This window comes from Budorcas taxicolor, unplaced genomic scaffold (assembly GCF_023091745.1).
Source record: "Budorcas taxicolor isolate Tak-1 unplaced genomic scaffold, Takin1.1 scaffold364, whole genome shotgun sequence".
In the NCBI taxonomy this organism is placed as follows: Eukaryota; Metazoa; Chordata; class Mammalia; order Artiodactyla; family Bovidae; genus Budorcas; species Budorcas taxicolor.
In genome coordinates this window covers 85,547-99,077 of record NW_026292194.1, presented here as the reverse complement: position 1 = coordinate 99,077, position 13,531 = coordinate 85,547, and the positions used below count along the sequence as shown (strand labels likewise).

The 13,531-nt window shown below is 43.6% G+C and overlaps 1 protein-coding gene across 3 annotated transcripts in view; it reads right to left on the bottom strand.

Moving 5' to 3' along the window:
* Nucleotides 1-707: 707 nt before the first annotated feature.
* LOC128071343 (nesprin-1-like) overlaps nucleotides 708-13,531 on the bottom strand; it is a 94,691-nt gene continuing 81,867 nt past the window's right edge. For 2 of the 3 annotated variants that reach the window (XM_052664220.1, XM_052664221.1), the window contains 3 exons: nucleotides 11,557-11,649; nucleotides 10,085-10,143; nucleotides 708-1,632 (listed from right to left, as the gene is read on the bottom strand). In XM_052664220.1, the coding sequence (XP_052520180.1) occupies nucleotides 1,392-1,632; nucleotides 10,085-10,143; nucleotides 11,557-11,649 (393 nt within the window). In that variant the 3' untranslated portion in view covers nucleotides 708-1,391. The remainder of the gene's footprint in view (nucleotides 1,633-10,084; nucleotides 10,144-11,556; nucleotides 11,650-13,531) is intronic. The other variant, XM_052664219.1, reaches the window with a different exon arrangement.

Genomic DNA, 13,531 nt, shown 5'->3' with positions numbered 1-13,531 from the left:
GGAATGGAGAAGGGGCCTCAGTCAGGAGCTCACAGGTGGTTGCTCCAATTGTGCACGGAGAACAGAAAAGAAAGGAGAAGGGGAAAGGTATGAAAGATGCTGGGAGGCACCTGGGAGACAGCTGGGAGATGGGACTGGCCCTGGAAGCAGAAGGCAGAAGTTATCCAGAGTTCTCTCTGTCTAAATATGCACTACCTCTGTTCATCCTTCTTTCCTTTTTTTTTTTTTAAACATACGCTTATGTTTCAGCTTCATTTATTCTACCAAAGAAAGATAATTTAGGTTGCATTCTGGAGAAGGCAATGGCACCCCACTCCAGTACTCTTGCCTGGAAAATCCCATGGACAGAGGAGTCAGGTAGGCTGCAGTCCATGGGAATGCTAGGAGTCGGACACGACAGTGACTTCACTTCCACTTTTCACTTTCATGCATCGGAGAAGGAAATGGCAACCCACTCCAGTGTTCTTGTCCGGAGAATCCCAGGGACGGCGGAGCCTGGTGGGCTGCTGTCTATGGGGTCGCACAGAATTGGACACAACTGAAGCGACTTAGCAGCAGCAGCAGCAGCAAGTTGCATTCTGAGAAGTGCCTGCTTAATAGGGAAATTTAGAGTCATTTCTTTAGGAAGGAAAAAAAAAAGCACAGACAAAATATTTCATAGTATCTGTAATAAATGCAAATAAATTGATACAAACAAAACTTGGCTTTAGCAAACTGTACATACATAAATATCATTTCTTTTACTATAACATTCAACTTTTTCTTCACATAAAGCCTTCCATGATTTTTATTTATTACATCCAACGTTTCTTTATACCTTTAAAAAAAAGTGCCTTTTCAGATTTACAGCTTGTGCTTCTAATTGCAAGGTTAGAACATCATGCCCCCAAAGAAAACAAGGTAAAAAGGAAGCTGCCATATAAGCTCTTAAAAACTGTGTGTTACAGGGTCTTCACATCTCTTCAGCACTGGTTGGCTGGTAGATTGTTCGATGCCAGCGTGATGCTCAGGCAGCATCACTTGTTGAATGGATGGAGCAGCACCATGGGAAAGCTGCCCAGATGGTCTCCGGAAGTCCCTGGGTACACACAGGATGGGCCAAGGGCCCAGAGTTCACGTGTCCAGGGAATGGTAGAAATCTTGACTCTTGAGTGCTGAGGCTCAATCAAAATTTCTTCCCAGCTTCTGTCCTCTATGTGTCCTCCCCCATCACCATTTAACATCACCTCCGAAGCTGTGATTTGCACACATGGGAGGCGGAGGTGGGCATCAGCAGCCGTACCGAGGGCGTCCGCCAAGACTCACGTCCTCTCTTTGCTCATTTGGGATCGCCCTGGGCCAAATTCCTCCTTAGGCGACCAGCAGCAAGCTGTAGAGAGCATCTGCTTGGTTCAGAGAGGAGGAGGGCCGTTTGTGTATCTGAGCATGGGGTGGAATGATCGGGCAAAATTGTTGGAGAGGGCACAACTGTAGTCTTCCTCTGACATCGGGACTAGGCAGGCCAGCCCAATGAGAAGCAGCAGGAGGAGCTGAAGAGGAAGAGCCGCTCGGAGGACTCTGAACAGGAAGGCTCGGCCGGACCGGGCTGGCCGAGGCTCAGAAAGGGAGGAATCGGAGCCACCTTTTATGGACCTGAGAGAAGAATCGACATCAATAACTCAAGTATCTGCAGTGTTGGGTGGATGCTGCTGTTTGCTTCCTCCCCTTCGGTTAGGCTGAACACAACCCAACCTGGCAGTTAGCTGCCAGTCTTCTGCAGTAAACCCAGGTGATCTACCAACCACCAAATGAAGAGTTGTTTGGAGACTGCACTGATGGAAAGCAGACATTTAGTCGGTTAAAGGTAACTAACTGGGTGCAAATTCCACCCCTCCATTTGGCAAAACCTTTTCCAACAAAGATAATTGCTTTACACACACTCCACCAGCATAAATTAAGTAGACCCGGGATAATTAAAATGTAGATGTTTGATGCAGTACATTTTTGGTGTAAGAATATCAAGAGCAACATTAGGCACAATTAGTGGCTGTCAGGATGACACAAGGTCTTCCTCCCGTCTAGCAGTCCTGGACGTGCCAGAGTCCGTGTAGCAAGGACAAGGACAGCTGCAGTCATTTTGCACAGACCCACAGAGTTGAATTAACCTTAGAGTATACCCTGGTTTCATCTTGCACTGAGTCAGCGACTGGCCCTAACATTAGCGGATTCCAAGGCTGTAAGAATAAGCGTGGCAGTGGAGTCAGTCTACACAACGCAGGTGCTGAATGATACTGAATCCAGGGTGATCCTTCTGCCACTGGCTCCATCAATTTGGGAAACAGACACACTGTTTCTGAAGATAGATTGTGCCTTGAAGGCTCCTTCTAGACCCAATGTTCCACGTTTTTCTATCTCCTTAAATTTCCCCATCTACTTTTGAAACAGTGCATTAGAGATGAAGCATGAACTTCAGAATTCATAAGAAAGACTGCCTGTGAAACACTGAATATGGAAAGAGGCTCTGGGTGGGGGGTACTGCTTTCCCTTTGTAAGCATCCATTAATGTTTTGGTTACTAGTGCAGAAGAGGAGGAAAGCAATGTTATTTACAAGAGGAATTGTGTACACACACACACACAACATTGCAGAAGCAGAAAGAACAGATGTACCAAGGAGACCCCCTCCCCACACCTAGACTGAATTCTCTAATGGTTTGACGGTAAGGGCATTGATTGTGAGACCACAGGAGAGGCATACAGGTATGAACCCTGTATTGGTTACTCTGTATGCTTATCTCATGAGAAAACACTCTCCAGCTACCTTGAAAAAAAAAGTGAAAGTCACTCAGTCTGTCCGACTCTTTGAGACCCCAGGGATTATGCAGTTCATGGAATTCTCCAGGCCAGAATACTGGAGTGGATAACCTTTCCCTTCTCCAAGGGATCTACCCAACCCAGGGATCGAATCCAGGTCTCTCTCATTGCAGGCAGATTCTTTGCCAGCTGAGCTACAAGGGAAGCCCAAGAATACTGGAGTGGGTAGCCTATCCTTTCTCCAGTGGATCTTCCCCACCCAGGAATTGAACTGGGGTCTCCTGCATCTCAGGCGGATTCTTTACCAACTGAGCTATCAGAGTTACCTTATTAGCTATTAATTTCAGAAGCCACATTACACCAGTATCAGTGAGGAGTGGCACCAAAGAAAATGTTAAGATAAAAAACAGAAGTAATCCCCTTAAAAGGGAACAGAGGGACTACTCAAAACTCTTTCATTAAATTCACAAAGAAATACGTGAAACAGTCTAGACCAGCCCTGTAGAAGCTCTGAGCAGCCGTGTACTATACTAGGTTTCTATTGCAGCTCTCAGAGCGTGATTGAAAAAAACAGACCCCTGGCCTAAATTGGGACTGTGTTCTTTTCCGGTCTGCAAACCTTGAACAACTGACTTCACCTCTATGCTACAACCTCTTCTTCAAATCCTTTCAAATTAGACTAGACAGGCTTCCAACTTGCAAGCTCCATGCTTTATACACTTTATGTCTTCTAGTAATTGGTGAATGTAAAGAGGTTACCAACTGGGAGGCCACAAGAGTTCAATCACCATCTAGTGGTCAAATTGATTAACTGCCCTCTGCTAGGACCAATACTCAGAAACACTGTTTTGTGAAGATATACTGTGGGCGTGCATGCTCAGTCACCTCTGGCTCTTTGTGACCCCATAGACTGCAGCCCACCAGGCTTCTCTGTCCATGGGATTTCCCAGGCACAAGAACACTGGACTGGCTTGCCATTACCTTCTCCAGGGGATCTTCCTGAGCCAGGGCATAAAAGAAATCTGTCACATATCTATTAAATAGAACTTTCTCTAACTATCTAGCCTGTAAACCTACCTGTAAAATATTTGTCCTGAGATAAAGCTTTAGAGTAGCTAGTCCATCTTCTGATTTTGTAGATAAATAACTAACAAAAGTTCACATTTACTCTTCTAACTGCTGGATAACAGAAGCATTTGTCTCTCCCTTCATCCCCATAGCAGTCCTCCGTGTTCCTGTCCCACCTTCATTTTATAGCCGACATAAAGGAGGCACAGAGAAGTCAGGCAACCCACTCGAGGTTACAGAGCTAGCATGGCACAGAATGAAAATGTCAACTCTGGTATTCTAACTTTTAGAACTTAGGATTTATAAATAGAGTAAATCACGTGCCCCAGTTGACAGTTAAAGGAGGAGCTGTATGGACTTCCCTGGTGATCCAGTGGTTAAGACCTTGCAATGCAGGGGATGCAGGTTCGATCACTGGTCAGGGAACTAAGGTTCCACATGCCTCAAGATGCAGCCAAAAAGTAAAAAATAAAAAAGGAAGAGCTTCAGCAGTGTGTCTCTGTAATGTTTTGCTGTTTGGTGGCATGAATGAAGGCCATCCAGGTCATATTTATGTCACGGGTATCTCCCATGTAGAGGCAAAGAAGGCAATATCTTAAAATACTTGGAGGTGAGTGGTTTCCTCATGTCTAGAATAAATGCTTTCAATCATAAAGCCTCACAGCTTTACAGAGACCACCAGGTCAGTATATGGACACAGGGACATTCTATTTTAAGGCAGCTGTACAGCTGTGGGCAAGTAATTTAATCTCTCTGGCCTTCAGTTTTCTCATTTGCAAAGATGAGAGTGCATTAATCTCCTAAAACTTCTTGGTCCTGACAGTTTATGAATTCAGTGGTTTAAAGTGTCTGGAGAAGGATGGGACAGTCACCCATGAGCTCCGGACTGAATGATCTGAAAATAGGCCCTGGTGAATAACACTCTCCACCTGTCAGCTGTCTGACAATTTAAAACACAAAAGAGAGCTCCGCATTTCCTTATTACTCAGTATCTAAATAAAATGAGGGAGATTTCAAACTGACTTTTTTCTTTAGGAGACACTTCAGGACGTTAGTGATGGGCAGATTCATGCATATCATTAAGAATCTGACTGACAGAGCTGAACAGCCTGTTTGTCAATTATTAGCTTCTTTGAACAATTAAGCCAAAGACTGAGATCAAAACAAGGGCTACACATTGACTAGTCCACTCCTGAGAAAAGCAAGACAAGGTCACCATCTTTGGATGACAGGCTCAGATGCTGCAGAGTCTACTGAAGGACATGGCACATTTAACAGCATCAGAGCATTCTGTATTAACATTTAATTAGTGTAAGCTTTCTAATGTTGAAGAATGCCAACCTGGGTAGAAATAATGGGCTAAGATGGGGACAAAGAGAACACACGGTGCTTAGTGAGTTTCCATGCAGTTGACTGCTCTTGGAAATGTCCAGTTGGTCTACTGAAAACAATGCTACCTGCGTGGGGCAATTACTAAGGTTTCAACAGTCCCAAAGTTCTCTCTCCTTAGGATGAACCTGTCCCTTCTAGTATTAATACTAGCAGGTTAATGATACCAAGTAAGTGAGTACTTTTAATATTTAATCTATTAATCTAAATTCAATTAAGTTTCAGAGTCTTGGGGAATCTGACAGGAGGAAGAACAAAGAGCTCTCACTCATCCCTTTCCAAGGGCCTTACTCTACAAACAGATGTGGTGGAGGCTGTGTAGACAGAGGAAAAACGAAATGTGTAAGCTTGCTTAAGGAACTTAATCAATGGAGATATTTCGGGTAACCTTGTCCTGCAAAAACATGCTTATTCTCTACAAGTAAACATTTATTTTATAATTTTTCTCACTCCCCTCACTCATTCAAATTTGAGGGTAAAAATACTGCCTAGGCATTGTTTCATCTCTTTCCCAAAATATGTGTAATTGTGGGAATTTTGGCCAGAATACTGGAATTCTCCATGGAATTCTCCAGGCCAGAATACTGGAATGGGTAGCCGTTTCCTTCTCCAGGGGATTCTCCCAACCCAGGAATTAAACCCAGGTCTCCTGCATTGCAGGCAGATTTTTTACTAGCTGAGCTACCAGGGAAGCCCATACCTATGAACACACCACAGCAAAGAAAGTCTCAGAAGGGCTGTGAGAAGCCTAGGGAGAGAGTCCGCACATGGAGTGCGACTCATCTCAAAAATTTTATGTCACCAAGGAAATAAAATGAGTAAATTCTGTGCATATGTCACTGAAACACAAATGAAAAGACACTTTCAACTCATTTTGTAACTTGTGAGCAAACACTGGCAGCAGAGGAATAGAAAATTTTGTGAGGAAATATCAGGTTGTCCATGATCTTGTCCGTTCTTGTGTGAGTGATCTTTATTCCCTGGGTATGTGGTTCAGAAGACAAATTTTCAGAATCAACTTAGGGTGCGTCTCCTCTTATTCCAAAATGAATATCCTGGCTGGTCCGAAGCTATCTCAGGCAGCCCACGGTAGCCCCAGCCCTGAAACTGTTGTTTCAAGTAACCCTCTCAGGTGGTGGTGCATTGGTAAAGACTCACCTGCCAGTGCAGGAGAAGCGAGTTCAATCCCTGAATTGGGAAGATCCCTTAGAGAAGGAAATGTCAACCCACTCAGGTATTCTTGTCTGGGAAATCCCATGGACAGAGGAGCCTGGCGGGATATAGAGTCCATGGGGTTGCAAAGAGTCGGACATGACTTAGTGACTGAACACATATGCACGCGCGCACACACACGCACACACACCCACACACACCCCCATTAAGAGCCTACAGTTGGGTGGAGTGGTTAACAAGCATAGGATTCAGAGTAAGAGAGACTTGGTTTCAAATTCTACATCTTTATCCCTCTATTTCCTGATATCCTTGTCTATAAAATTGGGAATAAACATGTTGGGAGGATTAAATAAGGAAATGAGATAACAGATATATAACGCTTAGCATGGTCCTTAGAATACACTAAATGCTAAATAAATGTCAGCAACTTATCATTCTTATCTGTATGATTAAAGCAAGGGTGTGCTGACTCACATCCTTAGGGAAATTGCTAGATTCAGGCTTTCCTTCCAGGGAAACAGTCCTGATTTATAGCAGTACTTTCAAAGAGGTAATGTATTTTTCCGAAGTGTCTTACTTGTTCCCGGGAAACACTGTGAATGGAGACCTCAAAATATGAAAGAAACATAGTGGAGCCTGCCCCTATAACTAACTGTCCTATGCCAGGGCGTCTAGCCTGCCTTGGGGACAAGGTTGTTTTAGGCTGAGGCCTTTGAGAGCTTTGAATAAATAAATCCCCAGGGCAGGACAGAAAAGACCTGAAAAAAAAAAAAAAACTCCACAAGAAATTGACCAGTGTTTACAGTGAGGCCCTCATGTACGTGTGAAAACCCCACTGTGCCTGCTTAAAAGCTCCCTTGAACACATTTTAAAATGAGGTCCTTTTTCCCTGTTTCAGTGTTTCAGCCAGTCATTCGCCACTTATTCTGTCTCAGCTCTTTGTGTAGAAGGTGCCAAAGACTAAAGACGCCCAGGGAAGATTTACATGTTAAATTCTCAGCTTTGGAATGAAGTCATCATTTCCCTCTCTGCAGACTATGGAGGAGTTTTTCCTTTGCCTTGCAGGAAATTGGAGTAAAATCTCCCCATGTGTGAACTTCAACTAATCTATAGTAGAATTTTGAACAGTTATTGGCTCTCAGGTTAGATAATTTCATATCAAAACTGGAGAAAAAGTGTCAGCTGGGCCATCATAAACATGGCTTCAAAAAGCCATGCATCTTAAGTATGTTTAATTTCAAAAATTGTGAATAGTTATTAGGAATGTATGCTTTCAAACGTTTTTCAGATGTTTTGAATATTAAAGAGTCTTGATTTAGGGAATCCCTAATTCTGACATGTCGCTATTCTTTTATGACAGGAACCATATTGTATTAATTTTGTGGGTCCTGGGCCTAAACATAGTAGGTGTATGGTAAACACTGGGATCAGTCCATTGTTAGCCCTAGAATATCATGTAAGAAAACAGAGAACAATGGCTCTAGAATCAATCTGAAATATACAGGAGGCAAACAACTGATATTCTTAATATCTGACTTTAAACCACAAAAAGAATATAAGAACCCTCCCTTCAAACAAATACCCAGCTTCTTTCAAGTCAACCTCTTTGCTCTCAGAAAGAATACATGCCTAAAATTTTCCCATCACAGATGGCTGGGGTCAACGTTCTAAACTGTTTGTGCTTTGGCAATAACCTTTCAAGTTTGCTGGACCAGTGCAAGATCAAACGCGAGGTAATCTCCAGTCCAATGTAAAGGAACACCATGACAGCCTGGATTGTGAGAGAAGTTAATTCTTTCCCAGCAGACTCTCCATGTTATTGTCCACGTGGGTACACCCCAAAGAGAGGTGCCAAGGAGTTAAGGATCCAAGAATGTTTAACCACAATCTGCCTGCCAAGGTGTTTGCCGACGTTTGCCGTTCAGGTGAGGATTATTTGTATTTCAGGTCCTGTAAGCAGCAAAGTGGACACCGTGCTGTGTGCTCAGAAAGATGTTAATAAACAGTGCTGGACAGAGCAGAGCTGAAGGCACCTTGCGGATGTCACAGTGAGAACGTGGCTGTCCCAGCCGCAAAGCCCCATTAGGAGAATCGAAGCCCTTGCTGCCCTGAGAAATGAGGCCTTTGACATTTCATAAGGCCGGGTGGCTGTCTGAAACAACAGGGGAAATTGGGAACCAAAGGGCAGTTGCTACCAGTATGGATACTGTCAATAACATAAGAGCTTTTCCCCTTCTCATCACCATCATTTATGTCAACTACAGAGTCGATCTCTGGTATCCTTAAAGGAACGCTGCGGGGACAGGATGCCCCGTCTCTGTTCATGACACATCAGTAATTTGTGGCGAGAAGATGGACTTTATGAAACAGTGATCTCTCTACAGTACATGATGTCTTTTTTTATAGGGGGCTAAGAAAACATCAGCGGACCTGGAGAAGCCCATCGTGATCTTCGAAAATCCCCATGAGTTTTTCTCCATTCATGTTTTATTATTGATATTTTGTTACAGACCACCCCCTCAGAAAAAGCCCCACAATACTGTCATCAAACCAAACCAAAGGGAAAGAAAAAAAAAAAAAAGGCAAAACATAGTGAAGGGAAGCTTAAAACCAGAAAGCAGATCATGATCTGTTCTGTACTACACAGCTGCGTGGAAACGACCAGAAGCAAAGGCTGGTCCCTTTAGCACACAGCTGGAAAGCTAACACTCTGACTCAGGGCCTGTGTGCGCTTCCTCATCCCCCACCCTCCTTCCAGGAACTGAGATTCCAGCTCAGTGGTGAGACAAACCACTTTTAAAAGTGAACTTCTGGCGACTGGAATGAAGAGCCAGCTTCCAAGGACAGTATTTTCATTTTCAAAAAGTGGTCTGGGGAAATGTGAACTGATTAGTGAAAGGGCTGGGGGCACAGATATCACACCGACAACGAAGAAGGCAAAGCATCACTAACTGCAGAGACAGGGACTGTTGGCAGCCAGGCATAAAGCAGAGCGGCAGCTGTGAGGAGGCTATCTGGAGGTCCCCGGGCCGGGGGGAGACTGCTATTGTTTCCAGAGGGAAAGAGCTGGCCGAGTGTCAGGAAGGTAAGTGTGTGTGCTGGCTGAAGAGGAGTTTTAGGAGAAGCAGAAGAGAGAAGGTGCTTATAAATTTTAAGTGATATCAGATTAGGACTTGCCATGTTGAGACTCCCAAACCCACCATCTGGATAAAACACGAAAATAAAATAAAAAGCTGGGGGTGTTAGTAGATTTTATTCAGATTTGTGGGTTCTGGGGATGGTAAAATAATTCATTGATCTATCACCTATCTTATTGTAAAATCTAGAAATAAAGAGGATGATAAAATTCTGCCATGAACCAAATGGCACTGTGCCATCAGTGATGTCGAATCTTTACGAGGACACAGAATAAATACCATCGGATGAAAAGTACTGGATGGCCTATGTATAGTTGAACAAAATTCTGGTGAGGTCCAAATATTTTACACTCCGAGATTTTCTTGTACTTTCCACTTAGAAAATTCTCTCTCAGTTTATTAGGAAAGGGTGTGGACTGAAAAGAGTAGTTTCTCAAGACCAAATACAGGCCTGACTAAATCATGGACAATTTTCATCATCCTCTTGGAGTTCTAGAACAGTGTGGAAACCAGGAGAATAAGGTACCTGCTATGTGGACTGTTGACAGAGGGTCCAGGCTGTGAGAGACTACATTTGCCTCGTGGCTGTTTGCAATGAACAGGGGTAAAGAAAGAAGAATGTTCAGTCCAGGCAAATAAAGACGAGCTACTGATGAAAATTAAACTAAAAGTGCAGCAAAGGAAATTTAAATCAAACAAAATGATCAGTACCCATGAATCAAGGAAACTGGCTTTTCTTTGGTTGAAGAAACAAAATCAATGAACATCTATATTATTCATCACTGACGAAACATGGATGGTGGTTTGGGCATGACATCACAGAGGGTACATTTATTTCCCCCCTTTTCGTGGTAAAAACATAAATGACTACACCACCCAAAGATCTCTGCATATTTAATTACAATGAATACAAACTGCAATATGTTATGTTACAGATTTCAAATGTATTTTACATAGTTTTTCATCTTCCAGTACACTGGAGAAATATTACAATTCTTGGCAGGTAGGTCAAAAATAATGATAAAGTGAGATTGTTCTGTGTATAGTGATGAAGACTCAATAAATTAAATATTCAAATAAAGGCTAAAATTTGACTTGAAAAGCCAGTATTCCTTCACATTCTTAAACTAGGATCTATAGGAAACTAGTGAATGTAGTAAACAAAAAAAAATTCTAAAAAGATAATAACATTTATCAGCATAGAATTTAAGTGTTTATAACAAAAAAATACAAATGAAATCAATATTTCTAAAAAGTAAAGAAATGGAATGATAATCAAAATGAATATAATCATAAAGCCAGACCAGAAAAAAAAAAACAAAAACGAAAAACAAGCCTCTAATTACACAGAGAAATCAAAGTAGAGAGGGTAGCAGGGGCCAAAACGTCTTTTCTTCCTCATTGTGTGCCAGGGAGACAGCCCCATAACAGGCCTTGTGCGTTGAGTTATCTTGAGCTGGTGCCGCTCTGGGGGCAATACAATCGCAGAGAGCCTTCAAGACCACCTTCAGGAGCTTCTCCGCTTGAGAGTCAGCAGAACCCCCGTTGGTCTTATAAACTCATGGTCTCATGAGATGCTCGGTTTTGTCCACCTCTGCCTGAGGCGCCCCTTTATGTGGAGCCTACCTTTCTGAGGTGGACTACGGCAGTGGTGGTTTGAAGGGAGGGGCTGCCAAAGGGACAAGGGGCACCGTTCTATTAGAAATGGCCCTTGGAGCAAGAAAAATAATTTGTCTCCCTGCTTATGAACCGCAACGTTGAACCCTGATTCTTCTGAAAAGCAGAACTGCTCTTTTCGCTCCTGAGTGCTTGTGGAGAGGGTTCAAGGCAGGACTGAGGAAACAGAGCTCTTCCGTGTCACTGAGTGACAACCCCATGCTGCCTGGGGACCCCTGCTCTGCAAGGGGAGAGCCCTTGGACCCTGCGTCAGGTACAAAGGCCGCCGCGCCCCCGTGTTCCCTCCCTTGGGCCAACTGAAAGTAACCCGTGGGAAGTTACCGTTTTCTGTCTGTTTGGGGTGCTTCTTCCTGAGGTAGGACTCACAGATCCCGAGGTGTCCAGTTCGTCAGCAGAAGACCAGGAAGACAGATCCTACGTGAGAAACAGATGCTCTTAACGATGCCACGTCCCGGAGCCATGATGGCTTTGCGATCTGCAAAGTATTTCCCACCCCATCCCCATCTTTGGGAAAAAGAGAAGGGGAGGAATAGAAATGCAGATGTAGAGAAGACGTGTGTGGACATGTGGGGAGTCGGGGGCACACCAGATGAACTGTGCAATTAGGATTGACATAAATACATGTGCAAGACAGACAGCTAGTGGGACTCTGCCTTATCGCGCAGGGAGCTCATCTCAGGGCTCTGTGGTGACCTAGAGGAGTGGGATGGGGTGGAGAGTGGGAGGGAGGTCCAGGAACGAGGGGATGCATGTATGCAAACAGCTGATTCACTTAGTCGAACAGCAGAAACTAACAACACTGTAAAGCAACTATCCCCAGTTTAAAAAACAATTGAAAAATAGAATCGGACAGTTGCAGTAAAAACAGAACCTATTTCTTCTAGTGTGTTGGGCTTTCCTGGTTGTGAGTTTGGGCCTTCTGGAAAATAGAGGTATTTATTTATTTAATAGCTATGTTTTAATAGCTAGGTATTTAATAGCTCTGTCATTACTGGGTCACTTGAAGCTTTGTCATCTCACATGCTAGTAAAGTAATGCTCAAAATTCTCCAAGCCAGGCTTCAGCAATATGTGAACTGTGAACTTCCAGATGTTCAAGCTAGTTTTAGAAAAGGCAGAGGAACCAGCGATCAAATTGCCAACATCCGCTGGATCATCGAAAAAGCAAGAGAGTTCCAGAAAAACATCTATTTCTGCTTTCTTGACTATGCCAAAGCCTTTGACTGTGTGGATTACAATAAACTATGGAAAATTCTGAAAGAGATGAGAATACCAGACCACATGACCTGCCTCTTGAGAAATCTATATGCAGGTCAGGAAGCAACAGTTAGAACTGGACATGGAACAACAGACTGGTTTCAAATAGGGAAAGGAGTACGTCAAGGCTGTATATTGTCAATCTGCTTATTTAACTTCTATGCAGAGTACATCATGAGAAGCACTGGACTGGAAGAAACACAAGCTGGAATCAAGATTGCCGGGAGAAATATCAACAACCTCAGATATGCAGATGACAGCACCCTTATGGCAGAAAGTGAAGAGGAACTAAAAAGCCTCTTGATGAAAGTGAAAGAGGAGAGTGAAAAAGTTGGCTTAAATCTCAACATTCAGAAAATGAAGGTCATGGCATTTGGTCCCATCACTTCATGGCAACTAGATGGAGAAACAGTGGAAACAGTGACAGACTTTATTTTGGGGGGCTCCAAAATCACTACAGATGGTGACTGCAGCCATGAAATTAAAAGACGCTTACTCCTTGGAAAGAAAGTTATGACCAACCTAGATAGCATAATCAAAAGCAGAGACATTACTTTGCCAACAAAGGTCCATCTAGTCAACGCTATGGTTTTTCCAGTGGTCATGTATGGATGTGACAGTTGGACTATAAAGAAAGTTGAGCACCAAAGAATTGATGCTTTTGAACTGTGGTGTTGGTGAAGACTCTTGAGAATCCCTTGGACTGCAAGGAGATCCAACCAGTCCATCCTAAAGGAGATCAGTCCTGGGTGTTCACTGGAAGGACTGATGCTAAAGCTGAAACTCCAATACTTTTGGCTACTTCATGCAAAGAGTTGACTCATTGGAAAAGACCCTGATGCTGGGAGGGACTGGGGGCAGGAGAAGAAGGGGATGACAGAGGATGAGATGGCTGGATGGCATCACCGACTCGATGGATGTGAGTCTGGGTAAACTCTGGGAGTTGGTGATGGACAGGGAGGCCTGGCGTGCTGCAATTCATGGGGTCGCAAAGAGTCGGACACGACTGAGCGACTGAACTGAACTGAAGCTTTATTATT